The sequence below is a fragment of the Poecilia formosa genome, unplaced genomic scaffold (genome assembly GCF_000485575.1).
Source record: "Poecilia formosa unplaced genomic scaffold, Poecilia_formosa-5.1.2 Scaffold20, whole genome shotgun sequence".
Taxonomy (NCBI): domain Eukaryota; kingdom Metazoa; phylum Chordata; class Actinopteri; order Cyprinodontiformes; family Poeciliidae; genus Poecilia; species Poecilia formosa.
This window is the reverse complement of record NW_006799959.1, coordinates 356,059-377,341: the sequence shown is the minus strand read 5'-3', so window position 1 is coordinate 377,341 and position 21,283 is coordinate 356,059. Positions and strand designations below refer to the sequence as shown.

At 39.3% G+C, this 21,283-nt stretch overlaps 1 protein-coding gene across 5 annotated transcripts in view; it reads right to left on the bottom strand.

Annotated features, from left to right (window-relative positions):
• The window catches only part of adamts3 (ADAM metallopeptidase with thrombospondin type 1 motif, 3), a 144,937-nt gene that overhangs the window by 69,720 nt on the left and 53,934 nt on the right, over positions 1 to 21,283 (bottom strand). For all 5 annotated transcript variants that reach the window (XM_016669126.1, XM_016669128.1, XM_016669127.1 and 2 more), the window contains exons 5-7: positions 16,997 to 17,196; positions 4,605 to 4,688; positions 2,721 to 2,877 (exon numbers count right to left, since the gene is read on the bottom strand). In XM_016669126.1, the coding sequence (XP_016524612.1) occupies positions 2,721 to 2,877; positions 4,605 to 4,688; positions 16,997 to 17,196 (441 nt within the window). The remainder of the gene's footprint in view (positions 1 to 2,720; positions 2,878 to 4,604; positions 4,689 to 16,996; positions 17,197 to 21,283) is intronic.

The following is a 21,283-nucleotide window of genomic DNA, read 5'->3' as shown; positions in this document are numbered from 1 at the left end:
ATGGATGGATGGATGGATGGATGGATGGATGGATGGATGGATGGATGGATGGATGGATGGATGGATGGAAAAATGTGAAGTTATTAATACTCTGTACATGCATCTCAAAAATATTGCTCAAATGAAACAGTCGATTTGATTCCAACTTCCGTCTAAATAAGTTGTTTTAGTTTCCACAGTCAGAACAGAGTTCATTTAAACGTAATTTCATCCAGACATCGTCTTCATCTGCATCGATTGGTTAGATTGCACTGCTTTGCGGTGAAAATTAGATATAGATTTGTTGTAAAGTAATGGCTGTGTGTTTGTTCTGTTTCTTTGCAGAAGCGACGCTGTGAGTCGTCGTCCTGAGGAACAGACATCATTATTATTATCAGGATGATTGGAAGATGAGCTTCTGACGACTAAAACATGCTTTGAATTGACAGAATAATTGCATTAAGTTTTGTTTGTTGGCGATCAATAAATTTGAAAATAAAGCATAACTGCATCTTATCATCTTATAACTTTACTTTCTCTCTAAAAACTGTTTCCACCGTTTGGACATTTTGGGTTAGAAATCAAGTTTGAACAAAACTTTTTTTGTTTTAAATAGACCTTCAAGTATCCAAATAAAACCATTTGTTTTATAAATGTCTTGCTTTTAAGAGCATCTGGCTTAGATAAGAAGGTTGTGAAAGTAAAAAAAGTGAGTTGTTGAGCAAGAAGAAGAATGTGTTCTTCCTTATGCAGAGTGGCTCGTTTCCAACACAGTAGATAAAAAACATCAAGAGCTGCAACAAGGGAAACAAAATGAGACACATTCCAACAAATGCATACAAACAGAAGGCAACTAAACAGGACACATGACAATGTTTGGTTTGTTATATACACTGGAATTAGTGAAAATATGCATAAAGACGACACACTTGAATGGGCCTGTCGCAATACATTTTGCTGGACAATAATTTGTCATTTAGAAAGATGTTCTGCTCAGGTTCTGGCCGGCATTATTATTCTGACCGTCTTCATAACAGGATATTAGTGAGGAGAGGTTGTGCATGTCTCACTTTTTTCCACATAACCAGTCCGTGTTTTATTAGCAGGGTGTTAAAGAGTTTATTGTCTCTAAACAACACTCACCACAAGGTGGCGCATACGAATCAGGTTGTTAGCCATAAAGCAGTAAAGAAAACGTTTTGTGTTGCCTTCAGGTGACTGATGACTGTCAGGTTTTATGGAGAAACTCTGACTTGTTATCCAATCATTTAAATATGTTACTGCTGCACGATTCCCCCACAGCAACAAATCCTCACAGAGACACCCAAAGTCTCTCAGATTGTGACACGTCTTCTTTTAAACAGCTTTTTTATTTTAACAGAGAAATGATGAAATAGCTGCACACATCCAGCAGGATCAGCCTTCATTAAGCTAACCCTGATAAATCCGTTTATATCAGCACTCGAATCGCTCAGAAGGTTTGATTTTCAGATGTTGTCATTTTCAGTGTCTGTTTCTGACAGCAATGGAAAAAAGAGGAAATAATGATGTTTTTCAAAGTAAAAAACAAGTCAGGCAACTAAAACAATAAGTTTAAAAAGTTACATTTTTCTCACTTATATCAGAGTAAAACCATTATCGATTCACTACTCTTGGATAAACAGTTGAAATAATTCAACCGTTTATTACTTATAATTCTGATGATTATCGCTCACAAGTAGAGAATATATATATATTCATATATATGTGTCAATGTTGGTGCTAACAACGATGCCACATTGAACTGTTGCTATGTGATGGATCAATTATTTGTATTATCCATCCATCCCTTGTCCCTCAGTGGGTCAGGAGGTGCCTCTCCAGCTGCCGCCAGTCTGTCGCAGGGCAACACAGAGACACACAACCATGGGGACAATTTGGAGAGGCCAATTAACCTGACATGTTTTTGGACTGTGGGAGGAAACCGGAGTACCCGGAGAAAACCCACCATGCACAGGGAGAACATGGAGACTCCATGCAGAAAGACTGGGGCCGGGAATCGAACCCAGAACCTTCTTGCTGCAAGGCAACAGCTCTACCAACTGCGCAGCCCTTATTTGTATTAATCAACTGGAAAGGTATACCTAATAAAGTGGGTATAATTTTCAGTATAATTTTCTCACTGTTTTAAAATAAACTCTGCTTCTTATATTTTCCCAGCGGTATCTTGTGTTGTGTTTGATTCATGTGTTTTCAGTATAATTCATAGTGAAAACAAACAGACTCTCAATTAATTAAAAACTAAATTGTTTTCAAAACGATTAGAAAATCCCGCCTGAATGGAGAGAAATCAGTGAAATGTGGCACAAACCCGATCAAGCTGCATTTTAATGTTGCTTTGTTCTTTCTGTGGTTTTGGCTCTTTATGAAACTTCAGTTGTTTTCACATAATTCATAAATAAATGAAGTTTCTTAGTGTTATGCTCTAAAATAAGACTTTATTTTAACTCTACATTTGATTTATCTCCAGGTAAAGTCCATCTGCACTAAGGTCTGCTGCTCAGCCGGTAGATCCAAACACTAGAAGTTGTACTCTGGTGCGTCCATGAGCTTCCTTTAATTAGACCAAGATGTGGTTTCCATGGTAACTGAGGAAAATAGTACGTCTATATGCAACATGGTGTGCACTCAGAGCTTTTCTAGTCAGCAATTACACTTTCCTACCTGTACACACTAATGCACATAATACAAACTCGCCTTACCCTGCATGCCGGTGGGGCCGAAGCCTTGGCGCGTGAGGAAGATGGCGTGGTCGTGATGCTCGGCGTGATCAAGGTCGCCTTTCTGCTGCACAAACGCCCAGCGGCAAACGTTCTCCAGACTCCGTGATGGGTTTCCTCTCTCAATCAGGCTGATGGACTGACAGACGAGGAAAAGGGAAAAGTGCTCAGATCATTTCCTCTCAGGCAGCAGCACAACATGACAGGTTCATTTTCAGCGAGGACACAAAGCAACGACGGAAACCAAACTATCCAGTTTCACCTCTGGATTTAAAGAAAGTAATAAAAATGCACCAACAGCTCCTCTTCCTAATTATTATGGCAATTAGCAAAGATAAATAATTGCAGTAATCCTACCTGACCTAAAACACAAGAAGTTCGCTTTGGTTTGACCTCCAGCAGAGAAATAAAAAAAGGTCATTCATGTTTTCACAGAGTTCAGGTTTCCTCTGAACAAACACAGTTTTAGCATAATAACGCTAATTACCGATGTAAAGCGCTAAAGTCCATTAGCCAATGGTCTCCCACACACAGCGCGACACAACCTTTGCTCTTAATATAAAGAATTAATGAATATTCACGGCGGAAAAGCATGAAACAGTTATTTATAAGATATGGAGGTCAATGTTTCACAAAAAAACAGAAAAATAAACGATTTATTTGGACGTTAAATCTTCCCGAGGCGTTGAGCTGTATGACCTCCGTTAGTTCCCATGATCCTTTAGGTTTTTCTGGGAGAAGAAACTCGATAAGTCGGACTCGAGGTTTTTCCCAGATCCATGTTCTGATTTCAAATCCGCAGCAGAACTCTTTCTGTCTGGGAGTTTTTACTGGAAACCTCAGACTGGCTGTTTGTGTTTATTAGTTTTAATTATCTGTATATTTACCTTGGAAATGGCTGAGTATTAAATAAAAACCAACTACAATCACTTTAAGCCTTATTGTTTTACTTTTCCTGATTTGGGTTTAATCCTATTATCTCTACTTGTTTTTCTACAAGTTCAATACAATCTGCACTAAATCATCCTAGACAAAGCCAATTAAATCTCAAAGCTCCTGGCTGTCAGGACTTCATGTTGAATCTTTTTCATCAGCAGGTTTTGAATATTACAATAAATATTAAATGTTAGGTGGATGACCCTTTAGTAAAATATTGTTATTATCTCCAAAGAAAACTTATCTTTATCATTCAGTGGACCAAAATCTGATTATAATGATGAATTATGTTGAGAATGTCACTGATTGCATTATTATTTATATATGAAATTCTCCTGGAAACACAGAGAGATTTAAAATGGATAATTATCATCACCAGTCATGTTTTAGAATAAAAATCGGCGAAAGCTGGCATTTCTCTGGCTAATTACAGGATTTTAGTGAGGAGTCAAAAAATGTACTCAAGTAAAAGTAAAGAAGTATTTGGTAAAACGTTCAATCAAGTACTGAGAAACTGATCAAATTATCAATAATTTAATTATTAAAAGTTGCATTATCAGACAGATGGATGTAAAGTTATGTGGACATTTTGGGTATTTTATGAACCAAAATGAAAATAATTCATATAAATAACATAATTATGAAATCAGACCAGGCACAAGAAGATTTTTCCAAAAACTGCAGGTGTTTCTGGTGAATGTTTGGTTAAAACATGTTTGTTTTTCTTTCAGTTGGAAGAAAATCCAGAAATTTACTCAAAAGTAAAAAGTAAAGCGCAGTAAAAGTACTCCTAAAAGTACATTTAAAAAAAAAAAAAATTACTCAAGTAAATGTAACTTGGTAGATCAGAATGTGACATAGGAACAAATGAGAGGGAATATTTCCCTTCTGTGTGAAAACGGTTTCTACTGAGGGATTTTTCAGACTCACCTTGGCGTAACCCAGCATGATCATCCTGACCAGAACCACGTTGATGTGAACCCCCAGCGACTCGTCGTGGTAAATCTCGTTCACCTGGAAACGCAGCAGCAGGAGGCGAGTTAGGAAATATTTCAGTTATTCACACAAACAGCACCTGCGTCACGTTTCATCGCCCGTCCAGTCGATGTGAGCAGCACTGTAATCACAGGCCTGAGCCGCTGCTGGCAGCAATAAACGCAGCCCATCATTGTGTCTATTATCAGGGTTCTGCTCAGGCTGCTGAGGAGCAAAATAAACTGTAATCATCTAAATAACAGTGGCTGAACCCCGTCTAAAATTGAAGACAAAAGTAGTTTCTTTAAATGTCTCAAGATGAATTTGGTGCTGCTTTTGCGAGGAAGCACGATCTGATTTGGACACCAGCTGTCGTTTGATGAATCCCTGAAAAGGGAACGAGGAGAATTCAAGACAAAAACAAAAAACAAAGCGTGAAACTGAACCAGTAAAACTTCTAACATCAATGTGTGTAAAGGAGTCCAGGGTTCTGTAACGGTGATGAGAGTCACAGTGGAGCCGCAGTGAGATCTGCCCCCCATGCCACCACTTCTGCCCCCTGGCGCCTCGCTACACACGCCGGCTTCTTGCTAATCCAAACATTTGCATATCCATTGTTGGTCTGCATGAACACCAAATTACTTCCAAATCAGGAAGCTCCCGCTGAGCGCCCAGCTGGGTCTATGTAAAGAAACCTTATTGCATGATTTTGTTTAGGGAAAAGTTGTGTATTAATCTCATAAGTGAACCAGAGCGCACATTATATTTACAGCATATTGATTCTCCGATATTAAGATTTGCAGAGATGTCATATTACGCAACCAGTGGAAACATGGAGATGAGACGTTTGTTGACGTCGCAGTTCAGCCGTGCTGTGCAGAAAAATGATTGACTAAGTTGAGCAGCGATCAAGTCTGAATAAATCAACATCTAGAACCGCTCTCCGGCTCCCAGAGTGCCGCCGCCGCCGCTCTGCGTTTCATTTTTTTCTGGCCTGATGATTTCTCACTAAATCTTCCCCATCTGACTGTCCTCAGAGCAGTTTTTGTCCCTCATCGACTCGAGTGCTGCAGCACCAAACAGCAAATCCATGCGCCGTCTTCTGCCCTAAAAACTCCACATTTCTGATGAGACAATTTTCCTGAATGTGCCTGGAGGAGATGGCTGGAGGAGACAGATTAACTCTGAACGCTCTCCTGTCAGCTGCTCCTCCAGATCTAAAAGATACCACCAATCAGCATTACCGCCTGAAACGCTAATGCTGCAGTTTCTAAACTGCTCCCTCGCAGCTACAGTTCATTCCCTCTCTGTGCACCACATGCGTTCAATCTCACTTCTTATGCAAGCAGATGAAGCACACCAACACACAAACCATCAGCGTCTCAGAAGGAGGAAAGCTGAAGGTCTAATCAATGCAACAAACTCTACAGTCACTAAAGCTGACATCCAGCGGAAAACACACAGTCACCTGATATCAGCTTTTATGGCCCGTTTGTGTCTCTTTGGAGTAATTTCCTCTGTATTTATAGTCGCTTGCAGCCCGGCTGCAGGTCAGAGTGACTTTCAAATGATAAATATGAAATCATTAAGCAGCACAAAGACGAAAGCAACAAAACTTAAAGCTAAGGGAGTTTTGAAGGCCAGACTGATACTCTAAATTATTATTTTACAGTCAGTGAATATTAGGGCTCTAGCAGAACTTGAAAGTCTCCCAGTATTTGGGTCTGATCATCAGTTGGTTCTGAAAGTCTTTAAACTAAACGCAAAAACTGACTTTCAAATGTAAAGGCTCAATTCTCTGCTTTCTCATCATCTGGACTAAATCTATAACATTTGAACACGTCAAATTAACTAAAACAGATTAAAACACATTAGGAAATACATTATCTTTACCTGCTGAACATATTATGCAACAATTTAAATCAATTTAAAGCATGGATTTATTGTGATTTTTCTCAAATCTAATTGAAATTTCAGAAAATGTGGTTGAATGTGTCTCGCTGTTACAACCTTAAACTTTTTCAAGGTTTTCCAAGAAGCTGAGGCTTTTCTCTGCAACACTAAATAATTGTTTGTCTAACAGTAAAAGCTGTTTTGTTCCCGCTGCTCAACAGAGCGACAGCCACAGCTGGTATTTGCTTCAAATGGATCAGGGAGAGAAAATAAATATTTTGTTGATCTTTCATGTTGTTAGGAGTGCAAACATAAGTACGGCGGTAGAGCTGTGTTGTTTTAGAAAAGGAGAAATGCTTTAGCTGGTTTTATGTGGGCTGGGTGCGCGTACACTTATCGCTGCCCGATCTTTAGGATTGTAACTTCATAAACCAAATCCCATCAGGCAGCAAACACAGAAACTCTGTCTGTCAGAGGAAAGCGGAGGAGGAAACACGGTGCTATGCTACAAGCTTCCAGCTTAGAATATCAAACTCTTAATATTTGTTTTACTAGTTTTTTCTTCTGCTTTTAATAAAATCTGCATCCAGGTGGGTTAAATTTTGTGAAAATGCCATCATACCCAAATGCTGTTAGAGTAGGTGGAGATGATCTTCACAGACATTTGGGAAAAAATCAAGACCTTGGGTAAAAGGTTAGTCAAAAGAATTGCAAGTCATGTCAACTCAGTAACTGTTATAGAAATGCTGCATCAAACATGACTTAAAAGAAATTTGGCTTCACAGTTTAAGGCCTTGAAATTGGGCTGCTGTCTCTTTAAGAGGGCCGTCAAAACGCCCTTCGTTCCTTTAGTGAAGTCCCACTCCCTCCATTGGAGACATTTTTCTCTCCTCCAGCAGTTTGTGGGAGGCATCAGCATCAGGTCGCTGCATTACGGAGGTTCAGAGGGGAAGAACGTGTCTGGTTTTCTGTGCTGACCTCATCTCATCCTGTCTGTGAGCAACATGGAGGGAAGATGTCAATAATCCTCCACTCTCTCTGAAAACGGAGAAAAATCCCAACAAAGAGGCTCCAAAAATCTGTTTTGGAGTCTAAAATTAGACCAATGGAGGCTGTTCCAGCAGAAAATAATACGATTTGCAAACAGCCCGTATGGATCTCCAGATGCCTTCGCAGTCTGCTGTGGATGCAAACATATTTATTATTAGTTATCATGCCTTGGCTGGAGCAATCTTTGTTAATGTAATAAATGTCTGTGTAGCTGTAAACTCCTCTGATGCATTAATAACTTCGACTGTTGTGAAAACAGATGAAGGAGCTGCTGTGTTAACGCCACACCGAGGAACTGATCCTGTTTTAGAGTTCAGAAAACTAAGATGAGAGTTTTAATGAGGAAAGTTTAGCAACAGGAAACACTCACCTGAAGGCATTATCTGTGTTGAATAGATGTGCTAAACTAAAAACATAAAGTCTAATTATTAACCTTGATTATATATAATTAAGCACAGAATTAATTAGTTGTTTTCATTCAACTGCAGCTGGTTTTAAGTAGGAAATTGGCCAGCCAACTCTAGAAACAAAATCACTTTGATAACTTTTTAATTTACATTTTTATTAAAATAAACTCCATGATAAAGATTTTTAACACACTTTTCAATTAATAATCATCTTTACAGCAATCAGGAACTGCTAAACAGCTTTTAGCATGTTTCCTTTGTTTTATTTTTTTTAATGATTTATCCTCTGGGGTAAACTTAGAAGGGCTCCTTTCCATCACCCTAATCTTTACATTAGGGTGTAATGTATCATCCAGGAGAAGTGACGGGGACTAGACCTAATCTCTTAGATCAAAAACTATTTTACCATTTGGAACAACAAACTATAGTTAACAATAAAATTACATGTAATCAACTTTGATTTTTTTCTATATAACTGGACTGAACTGACAGCATCATTCTGGATTTGAACTGGATGGTTTTGTTGTCTTGTGATGTCATTCATCTTGTAAATCAATGGAATTGCACAAATGTCAAGTCTGATCACTCAGAAGTGTCAATATAAGATATGAGACTTGGTAAAATGAAATGGGGTTTTGAACCTCATCTCAATCTGCAAACACTAACAACCAGGCGATGGTGTGTAGGATATTCTGACTGTAAACCATTCAGTGAGAAACCACAACTTTAAAGAATGAAAACTAAAATATTATTGTGATTATTATATTGTTTTTTTATTATTCCCCCTTAGTTCCTACATGACAGTAGAAAACATGGTCCACAAGGAAAAAATGAAAGTGAGATTTTCATCTTTGGCCAGATAAATGTGTGAGCCAGTCCATGTCGTCCAACATCAGTGTCCGACCTCAGAAATGCTTTTCTGCTAGAATGGTCAAACATTCCCATAAATACACATCTAAAACTTGAAGTCAGCTTTTCTAAAAGGGTTTATAACGGTGAGTCGACATCACATTATTAAGGCTCTTAGATTAGAAAGAATGTTCATATGGTCTAAAAATTAACTTTTGGTTTTCTTCATTTTATCTTAAAAGTGTGAAAGTGTTCATTAAATCTGATCACCAATCAGTTGATAATGTGCTTCATAAAAAGCCAAATCAAACCGACACTAAACTCCTGACGTTTTACTCCTGCTCTCAGAGGGAAGTGCTGCTTGGAGCTGTTGTTTGGACAGATAATGGATCTTCGCTGGACACAACATGTTCTTTGCAGCCTGTCACGGTGACCGAGGCGACGTGTAATAACTTTCCCCTTCGACACTTTCCTGAGAGATGTGAGGCAAATATGAAGCTCTTATCGATCTCCCTGAGAGAGAACTGATGGCTCAGAAACGCCGTCTGTGTGTCTTTTTATCTCAGCAACAAAGACCAAAGCAGCTTCACCATTTGCAAACTAAAAGACAGAGAAGATTCCAGAAACAGGAAGGATGCACGACTCTGACAGCCAAATGGGTTAAAGAGAGGAGAAAAGAAACAAAACTGGTATAAAATGTAAGTTAAAGAGATAATTATTCCGAATGAAATGTGGTGAGTGTTTTTATCTGAAGTGCTGAGCAGAGGTCCGGCCCATCCACTGAGTCTCCTTCTGTCTCTTAGATGACCTTTACTTTATGATTCCTTTAAGACTTCTGCCATACTTTTTCCTTCCACTAAACTTTCTTATCTATATTTTTCCAGACACAGCACTCTGTGAAGTCAACAGTTTTTCCCATAATCCTCCAGGCCATTTTCTGTATTTAAAACATTTTAGTAATTTGTTTCTGTTAAAGGGACAGTATCATGTAAAATGTAATTTTTTTTAGCTTTCTGTCATGTTATAAAGTTATTTTCTCATCAGAAACAGACCAGGAGTGTTGCCTTGATTCTTTCATGCATGTCTGAGAAATCCTTTAATCACCATGGCAACCATTCAGTCTGGATGGACCTAGCTCCGCCTTCATGGCGCAGCTCCTCCCCCACTTAGCTCCTTCAGACTAGCCAGCAGCAATTAGCAGACATCTGGTGGAGCTGCTAAGCTACTTCTCAGAGCAACGCTGGTAAAAATGTTGTTAAAGGGCTAATAGAGGAGCCATGCTGTGATGACTTTCTGAAGGTGGAGCTTCAGAAAGAGCAGGAGCTTCTTAAAGAGACAGAGGCCCCATTTCAAGGTGTTAAATCAGGAAGTAAAATTTCTTTAAGTTATATTTGATGTTTACTGCATTTTAAAACAATTGAATGAAATTGTTACTTGATAATGAATAGAATAAAATAAAATATATTACTCTTCATAAAATGAATGTTTGCTAAATATGAGCTTCACCTTTTCTATTAAATGGGTGAATAAATGAGCTTTTCCACATCTATCCATTAAGATGCTCCTGCACCAAAGGATTTCATGCTTAATGTGATGGATGGACATGTGAGATAAAGATAGTGGTTCATACAGATGAACATAAACAACTGGAGGGATTATCAGAGACATTTCACTTTCCTACAGAGTCCCATTTATAACAATGGATGGAAACCAAAGGATCACCTCATTTCCTGCTGCACTAACAAATAAATTCAAGCAACGTGTTGCCAAACCGCTGATAAAGCCTGAGACGCCTGTGCAAACATACAGGCTTCAATTTAATGCTTCAATTAGCTGCGATTCTCTCTAGTAAAACATGTCTTAAGAAAGAGACTCCGTCTTGATTAGCTTGAAAAATCAAAGAGAACTGGAAGAAAAGGAACCAGAAATATGATGAGGAATAAAGAATGCATGACAGGAGGAAGGCGAGGAGGATGAAAGGGAAGAAGGATGAAAGGAAAACATATCAGAAGATAACAGGGAGGATAAAGGGAGTGAATTGTGGAAAAGGAGACATTAAAGAAGATAGCGGGTAGAAAGAAAAGAACCAGAGCCGACATGGAAGGAGAACAGTTCTTCAGATAAAACGGCTATAAATATAAACATAATGTACAATTTAGGACAGGAGGAAGAGGAGTGGAGAGACAGAGCTGTGGGAAGGTGAAGGTGAGGATCAGAGAGGAAGAACAAGGCAAACGCTGGGATCCAAACGGATCCAGACCAAACGACACGGCTGGCTGCAGCTGGACGTTCCTGTCAATCCCAGGAATCAGAGCCGCCGGCCTGCAGGGATCTGTGCTGGAGGACGACACCCAAACATCCCCCGCTGCAGCGCCGCGTGCACTTTCACATGGGAGAGGTGTTAGACTTGTTTCTGTGATGTTTTCCATCCTCTATTCTAATTATTGGGCTCCGGCGACACGGCTTCAAAAGGTGCAAAGGCATCTCAGAGTGTCTGTGCGGCACGCCATTATCTGACGCCGCGCTGCGCGCACAGGGAGGGCTTCATCTCCAGCCAACTTGTTTCTGAGAAACAGATGCAGCTTGTGGAGCCAGAAAGTAGCAGCAGCAGCGCTTCAGAGCATTTATCCTCATCTTCCGTCTGAACGAACACGTCTCATTAAACCCACACTACAGAGACATCGCAGCACATAGCCAATTTCTTCCAGCAGCCGTGAGGTATTCCTGAAACGCTTCTGACAACCTGACAAGCTAATGCTGCATGTCCAACCAGCCCCCCTGAGACCAGCGGTAGCCTCAGTCGATTGTCAAATTACCATGAAAAGCATCTCGGCGAAATGACCCTGCTGGGGGGGGGCGGCGTCCACGACACCAGCTCAGAGAGGATCTGAACTGAGGTTGTTAGGGATCTGATTGAAGCCTCCTTTGTGTTTGGATGGCCAATTATCTCACTTTGAGTCGATGTGAGTTTGAAGCACAGAGCGGTGGACAATAGGTCATTACACCGAGAACTCTTCTGTTTAGATGGTAATTAGTCACAACAGCGGGACTTCAGCAGCAGATTAAAAAGCTCCAATAGATCCACTCCTAACTGGATTACATTTGTTCTGAAACGTCTAAGGTAAAATAAATTGGTGAAAAATGGATTGACATGTCAGAGGAAAGGGTTTTAAAAGTCAAACCCTTCAGAAGCCTCAGTCGGCAGAGTCGTAGTCTGAAAGTTGTGGTGCAGCAGCCTCCAACAACAACACTCCTGAATCAAATGGCTAAATTATTTCCTCAGCTTGATATCAGCGTCTGGAGAAACCTGATAAAGAGCCTCTCATTTCTTTCAGGTGTTTTTGAAAAGTTGCACGGCAGCAGCTCTCAAAGACTCATTATTCTCAACATGTTCCTCAGGTTGGCTCTGAGGATGAATATAATGCTTATTTTATCAGTGAACGTAGTGTTAGAAAATGTTGTTTTGTTGTATTTGTACAGGTCATCCAAACCACTGCTGCTCAGCCCAACCTCTGCAATAGACTGTGACTCTGCTAAGAGATGCTGTGAGGGATCGACCCAGAAAACTGTTTATAATACATGTAAACCGATCCTGCGTATGGGAAGCAGAAGGACTTCCTGTTGTTTAGTTTATTCAACCATCAGATTGGAGCAAAAATATTTCAGAAACTGCTGATTAATCATGAAACTTCTTAAAAAATGTCGACTGTGTACGCTGACATCAGCTTTAGCGGCTGTGCTGCTGCTACATGTTTAGCATTGAGATCTTAGCCTTGAATAGCTTTGCTAATATGCTAGCTACTTTTAGCACAACCTGAACACAACAGTCTTTCCCAGCATCCAATCAGATCGTTTTTGAAGCAAAAATTAACCACTGGTGGGCCAAGAGAAACAGCTTAGTTGACCATCGTTGTTGTTTGTGGATGTTGATTGTGCATCAGATTTACGGCTGTACCAGAAACAGAAAAAAATACAAAGGTTCCGGTCAGAAAAAAAAAGGGGGGGGGGATTAAATTTGTTAAAAATTTTAATGAATGAAAGCCTGTGTAATTAATTTCTTGAATAAACAACAAGGATAACAAACATCATGAGCCACAGCAGCATGTCAGAGAGAAAGATGTGGGAAGCTTTGTTTGGGTTCTGAAATAACATCCGTAGCCTCAGAGCGTTTCAATCCGTCATCTGATAATGGAGGGTGGATGACACAGATGCAAACCCAAACCGACTGGCCGGATAATGAGAGCATTAGTCAGTGAAGCAGCCAAGACGCCCACTGAACGAAAACCATCTTCTTTTATCAGATAAAACAACGGCTGGAAACTCACACTGAGTCAGTCACTCATAAAACAAAGATCGGAAATGTGTAATAATTAATGTTTCTGCCATGCCTGAACCTCTTTCATGTTTTCAGGTGCCCATTCAATTCACCTAATCAGTTTTATTCAGCCCACCTGTGCCAGGCCTAATTACCTCTCCCTACTTCCACGCCCTCTCCATCTCGACGTCCCTGTCAGATTATCTACTGTATTTGCTGGTGGAAATCCAGAATCTGCTCTCATGGTTTTTGTGTTTGACCTCTTCGTGTGCTCATATTACTTCCTCCTTGTGGATTCAAGCAGCTGCCCTGAGTTTTCTGCTGCCAGGCCTCAGTAGCGTCATCATAACTGCAGCTTCCCGGATCACAACACGTCACTCAAGGTTTGTTATTCTGGCTAAATCAGGTTCACATTAGAAATGGATGTTTCAAGTAACCAAAACGTCCAGGTGATCCTCAACCAGAGGCATCATTCATGTTATTACATTAACGCATTAATGGTACATGAAGCAGATTATTGGAATGATTCTGACCTGAAAGCCACCTTGTTCACATCAACACGTTATGTGAGCAACTTTTCTGCAACAGCAACAAAAGCTGAACGTTTTCAACGTTTTAAACTGTAAGGATGAATCTAAATCGCTTTCGTCTCACAGCATCATGTTTGTTTAAATTATATTTGCATGCTTTCATTTTATCTGGGGACAAACCAGCCAATCAGGTTTAAGGTCTGTCATCGTGTAAGCAGGTAATAAAAACTTTAGATTAAAAGATGCATCAGTGCAAAATCCAGAAAAAAGTAAAATCTTTACAGCTTTGACATTTTTCTGTTATAAAACTGACTTTTAATCGTATTAATAAGTTTGTCCCAGAAGTGATTAGTCAGACGATTTCAAAGCCACCCACAGCAGGAGTCCTAACAAGGAGCGCTTTAAATAGAGACGGAATGCAGTGACATTAAAAACATGACATCAATAATCATCTCTCATTTTAGGGACCCCAGAGTTGGAAAAGTAATAAAGAGTTGATGAAAAGTTAGAGCTTGAACTTCTAATGTGAAAAAAATGTTTCAGAGAATTATGTGAACTCTGACACTTCACACTCTCAGTAACTTCTATGCATTTTTTTTTCTTTATGCACTGAAGTTTGTTTTAAGGCACTAAATAACTTTCTTTATATTTGCAGGTTAACTTTGTGTTTGCCTTAAGTTTGATTTTACTGTTAGTTTTAAATCGGTTTGGATTGTTTTATGTCTGACTTTCCATCTGTGAATGATGTGGTCAGCAACAAAAAGTCACATTTACAGTTTTATATAAGAGCAAATATCTTGAAACTGCAAATATTTCTAAGTTAGCTTCACAAAATCAGTGACTGTGATTAATGTAAAATCCAGAAAACAGTCTCTGGAGGGACTGATCAGTGTTAAAAGATGTTCAATATTGAATTTTAAGAAGAATTTACTGAAAGCAGAGACAGCTGGTTATTTATTTAGTTTTTTTTATGGGTTTTATCGATACTTTCTGGAACAACCGGCCTATTCATAACATCCATGATGTTGATGTGGCCCAAATGAAACTGAGCTTCACACCCTGCTTCAGATCAATGCTCAAGTCTTTAGCATTTTTGGATAAAGTTATTAAGAGCCACAGTGGACGGCCTAAAGGGCCACATGTGGCTCCAGAGCTGCAGGTTGAGAACCCATGATCTAGACAAAGTGTCACTGTTCCTTTCAGCTTAGATGCATAATGACTGTAAAGTAAAAAGAAGTTAAGCTCTTAGATGAGGAAGCTTAGTGAAAACACGGAGGTGGTGAACTCTGGAGAAGAACTCAGGCGGCATCGTGAGCGCGGAGGCTGACGTGTGTCAGGCCTGATGCTGCGTCTGACAGTGATGCTGCTCAAAGTGCCTCAGCGTCTGAAGCGTCACCCAGTGACACGGACACTCAGGACTGCAGCCTGCCTAGCCCTGCATGCATCACTGTACTGCCTTTAAACTGCACACATAACCAAGCTACTCAACACACAGATATTCAAAGCTCAGCTGGCGTGAACAGACTACCATCTAAAACTTTATGTTTGATAAGAAAAGGTTTGATTTTGTTACACACAGATGTCCCAGACAGCTCAACTTTAACATGAAAGATAACCAGAGTAAATACAGAAGTTAGTTTTGAAATTATATTTTATGTATATTTTACTTTATGATGGAAAATAAAATTACCCACACAAGGCACTGGATAATAAATCAATCACAATATATATCGCAATAGACAAGTGATCAATATGAATAGATAACACATCTGAGGATATTCAATAGAATATTCACTGAACTCCGATCCAGAACCGCACAGCATTATGGGAAATGTAGGCAGAGGAAAGGCTTCAGTCTAATCAAGTTTGGCGACATCAACTAACTCACTCACTCTTTGGTAACCTAGCAACTCACTCAATATCTGGTTACCTAGCAACTCACTCAATATCTGGTTACCTAGCAACAGCCTTGTTGCAACAGTTGAGTATCTTGCGCAGCAGCAGTTTCATGTTTCTCCACTCTGCTTTGTAAGTGCTTAGAAATAAACGGTGTGAAGAGGAAACTGGATAGAACAGGAAAAGCCTCACGACCAGCAATTCAGATATTCAAAACAAAAAACTAATCAATAATTATTGGTATTGACTGATCTGAAATGCTTATGTCGTGATAGGTTTGGGTCAGGGCTGAAAAACGTAACAACTGAATCGCGTCTGTTAAACTGGTGAGCTAACCTTCGCAGGGTGGGACTCTTTGTCTCGATTCAGCCTCATTGGAGGGTGACCCAGGTCACCTCGCTGCATCTCAACTGCCTTTGACTAGGCCACAGCAAAACCCTGATTTTGTTTATTGGAGATAATCCAAAAAACAAAACAAAAAAAACGAAGGGCTCACTGGGGTTCTTTGGATCAATGTCCTGCTCCACAACCTAAACTAAATGCAGATAAAGGTCATGACCTCCTGACTGGAGATTCCCCACCCAGAATCCCCAGGACCAACCCACACCAGTGTGAAAAGGCTTTGAGGATCTACAAGATGTTCCTATGAATTGCTGAATATATTTTCCAACATGCATCTCCATTCCCTTCATGTTGCATTGAAGTGATAAAGTACCTAAACATTTTCCTCCATCTGAACTCTGAACTCTGTTAATTTATTCATTTTTCTTTAAACTTTCTCTGCTGTCATGTTTACTACCTTCATGTAAATTAGAAAGAGTTTTTCTGCGGTTTAAACTTAAAAAGCCTAAATCCATCTTTTCAAAGTCTGCATTTAGGTTGTTAATCCATCTTTTAACACTCATTCCTGTATTAGGCACCTCAACATTAGAGCTCACACACTTTACATTCATTTTATGAATGTAGCAAGGACTCGACAATGAAAATAAGCATAAGGTAAGCGTTGTGCTCTTCTGCAGTTTAATGTCTGTCAGTATTGCCATGAGGGGCATTTTTTAATAACTTTGTGTTTTATTTCCTTCCATCCTGTGAAACAGGTTGGGAATTTAGACAGATTAGAGGTTTAAGCTGAGCAGCAGGACCGTGCTCCTTCAGGCCAGGAAGGCCCATAGCTGCGTTTTCTTCCAATAGATGCAGCGTTCGCATTTAATCCTGGGCCTTTGAAGCTGCCTGATAGAAACTTTTATTACAGTCCAAAAAAACAATCCAACTTCCATGATTGGTACTAAATTTAGCTTTTAGAAAACGACGACTTCCAAAGTATTTCTGTTATCATAACATCTTTCGTTCACATTTCTTCTGACCACAAATGGTGAATTACATTTATGTGAAATAAAAAAGACTTACGATGTTCATCAGAGTCAGGAGGTAATTCTGCACATGCTCCTTGCCATGAAAGCGAACCACCGAGTCGTCGACTCCCAGCAGGATTTCGATGTTGTAGTCGTTTTCTGCGGCGTTGCGGCGCTGCCGGCGGCGGTGGTGGACCGTCTGGTTCACCTGCTGCGTCAGTGAGTCCAGCGACCCGGCGACGCCCAGCTCCGGTTCTGCACCAAGAAAAAAAACACAAAACGAAGATTCAAACTGCTGCTGGTCCAAAATCTGCAAACAGAACGAAAGTTTTAATACTTGCTTAAAAACCACATTTAAGCCTTAAACTCTTCTTAACCCTTAGATTTCATATTGAGCTTAAATTGAAATCTACATAAAGAGTAGGAATAATCATTTTATTTACATTTTATTTTTAAAACGGCATGTCTAGTATATATGCACTGCAAAAACACAAACTCTTACCAAGTATTTTATCTACTTTCTGTTACGAATATTTTATTACACTTGAAATTAGACAAACTTAGAGGTAACTTTTCAGCAAATAATAGCTTTTTTAAGTAAATAGTTTGAAGAAAAAGTTCTTGTTCAGGCAGATTATTTCAGATTATGTCGTGAAATAAACAGCAGCCAACAGCATGTCAAATAGTATGGCTTAGTTTTGTGTATCATTTTATTTAAAACACGGAAAATGTGCAAAAGCCCATAAATGAAATATTCTTTGCACCAGATTTGGCTTGAGCCCGTTTCCATCTGCAGTCCTTGAGCAGGTGAGTTAAAGAAACAGTCTAATATCACAAACAATCATTGAAAGTCCATACATACCCTATACAATCATAAAATTATAAAAAGCCAAACTTCTGCTCGGTAGTCATGACAGTTTTTATTAGATGCTGGTTTTCTAACAGTCGTTGAGGGAGAAAGTTTCAGACTTGGTGCTCCAGTCTGTGATGCCTTTGAGTGGGAAGGCTGTTTGTGCATTCAGGTATTTCATCATCCTGCATTTCATTTCAAATATTTTAGATCCGCTCCCAGGTAATCCGGGGACTCCACTGCGAGTCAAACTAAAACAATCTACAGACCGATGAGTGACATCTAACAGCATTTTTTAATATTTACCTCCAAACCTTTTCACATAATCAGTAGAGGGCTCCTGGATGTATATCCGTCTCATTGCATCAGCCTCCTGAACTTATTATTCAGGACTGGCTGCTCTGCAGCCTCGACTTTCTGAGTTGTTGACTAAATAGCAACAACTGCAGCGCGTACGGCCCTGAAAAACCACCAGACTTCAACCTCGACTTTCTGGCCGAATAAAGGAAATGTGACACTGCTGAGCGTTTAGACTCAACTCACGTCCGCATAACAAAGGCCGGCGTGACGTACTGCCAGGAACAGAGATGACAAACAGTCCACGGTTATTGTGCAAGGCGTTTTTACAGTTCACAGAGCCTCCTCTGAGGTTTCATGACAGAAAAATACCATCCGACTTCAAAGCAAGCTTCTCCCTGGAATCCAGATGAAGACGGACTGAACGAACGTCTGACTGGACAGAACTGAAGCCAATCTGCAGCCGGAACAGGCCAGGGACTGATAAGGCTTCACTTGTGATGGACGGACCGCCGGCTCTTAACTTTACCCCAGATATTTCTTGGCCGTTCTCTCGGACGGTGTAATATCTCTGGAAAACCAATGAGAGGCGATGTGGATAAGAAAACCTTTATCCCGTCTCCTCAAGAAAGCCGAAGACTCTCCTTCAGAGATCTGATGCAGCGGCCATGATATCTAAAAATTAAACTTTCTATAACAATATCTAAAATAAAAATCCTTCTTTTGGGCGTCAGCTGCCTGACTGGATATTGCAGAAGAGAGCTGCAGGTTTAAACCCTGTGGAGATAAGCTTGGCTGCAACTTAAAGGAATCATGGCGATGCGTTTAAGTGCTTGGTTTGAAGGTAGGAGATCACAGAAAGGCTTTCCTTAAGGCTGCTGCTGTTTGGTTTCAGCCACAGGGGAGAGTTTTACTGCTGTTACTTTACTATAATATAAAACTGATGCTAAATATAAAAGGATCTGCTGGGAAATCTCAGTGTTTCTGAAAGTAACTCATTACTACAGTTACATCTAATACATGTCAGAAACTCAATCATATCACTTTTATCTGCTTTATGTTTAAGTTCTTACAGATTTTTAAGTCATATTTTATTAACTTGAGTAGTTTTTAATTGTTTGTTTTGTTTCTATGTTTGTACTTTTTGTTTGATCAAAAATGTGATCTTTGATAAAAATGAGAAAATCTCTATAAAAACAGGCAAAATAAAAAAATAAAACCTGACTAGAGAGGGATTATGGAGCAGGAACACATCCAGACCTCCCAGCTGAAAAACTCAATCTGATTAGTATTAATATACTATTAAAATACCAATAAAATGTTTATTCAATGTCCATAATAAACATCTTGCTAAGAACATAAATATTAAATATGACTGGAGGCTGTTATGAATATTTCTTTCTTGCCATATGGAAAACTTTGACTGCACCGTTTCTTAAACATCAGCCAGTTTCTATGAAACCTGTCATTTAAAAGTTTTATATGTTTTATTGCAGTCTGGTAATGTGATTCAGTTTAATTCAGTTTATAATATAGAGCCAATTTACAACAAATGCCTTGCAGAAAAAAACTGTTTCAGCTCAGTAACAAATACAATCAATCCAACTGATCCAGTTATCATAAAGTTCAGTTCATTATTCTCAATAGATTAAAAAGTTTTCTATGAGAGGAAACCCAGCGGACTGTACCGAGTCATTATCCTTATAAATGTGTCCAAAACTTTGTCAATATTCCGCTAATGATGAAAAAACCTGCAGTTTTGTGAAATACTTCTTTTGATGCCACAAAAAAAAACACCTCAAAATCTTTTTATTGAAAAACGTGACTTTTTTCAAAATCAATGTGTTTCCATTAAGCAAATGTATTTTTGTAATTCCAATTTGCTCAACTTTTAGTTCAATGGAAACACAGTAACTGACCTGTAGCATTCAGAGACAGAAGACAACCAACTTTACAGCAATCCCTCATACTGAGCATGGATGTGGCCACAGTGGAGAGGAAAAGCTTCCAGCAGAACCAGAACCGGGCTCAGTATTAACGACCAGCTGCAGCAACCGACTGGACACAGAGCAATTAGGAGAATAACAGCTAATGTAAAATCAACAATAAAGAAACGAAAACTGACAAAACAATAGGTTGACTACCTAAAATAAACTGCTACAAACCTTTCAAATGTTCAGGAAGTCAAAGCATAGAACTAGGCTGAATAGATCTACCCTTGCGGATCGGGCTTGATTCAGGTCGGTGCATCTCCAGTAGGAAGAGATCATAAACGACAGATACTGTAATAATAAACCATTTAGTGCTGCTATTTTCAGATTCCATCTGACAACATTCCTGCATATGAACTCCAATATTAAACCTAAAATAGCAAAACTGTGTTACTGGTCCTGAGCCACACATTTCGCATGAATTCATTTTGATATAAAGCAGAAGCAAAGGCGAACATCAGGCAGAAACCTGGACCCACAGCAGCGGAGTGGAGCAGACATGAAACCAAATATGGAGTTTATGTCAGTTTATGACGACCACTCAGCAAACAAGCCAGAGTCGGTAAACAAAGGTCACATGGAGCTACAATGACCTCGTGTGTTCACGAGTATTCAGCAGGGTCAGAAACGAGGCCGGCCACAGCAGCACGTTGATTGGTCCAAACCAGAGGAGACCCAAACATTTTACTGAAGCAGGAGCAGCAACACTTCAACACGTCTTTAATCAAGTAAAACGCAGCCCAGAAGTTACTACAGTAAGAGTAAAAAAGTATTTGGTAAAGAGTCTACGCAAGTACTGAGAAACTGATCAAATTATAAAATTACATCAGATGTAATAAAATAAGTGCAAATTTTTAGATTTTAAGGATGAAAAATAGTTTATGCAAGTAAGAAAAATGAGAAAAATTTTCCAAATCAGTTTCTGTCAATAAAATATTTATGAAACTTTAACAAAAACTGCAGGTGTGTGAAGTTTTGTTAAAACGTTTTTGTTTTTCATTCAGTGGATAGAAAACCCAGAAATTTCACTCAAGTGTGGAAATACTTCATAATTAAATTATTCAAGTAAAAGTAAGAGGTATAGCAAAAGTACTCAATTTTCCCAAAAAGTTACTCAAGTAGATGAGTAGATGTAACTAGTTACATTTACATTTACCTTTAAACCAGAGAGGCTTAAACCAGAGAGGGTTTAAACCAGACAGGG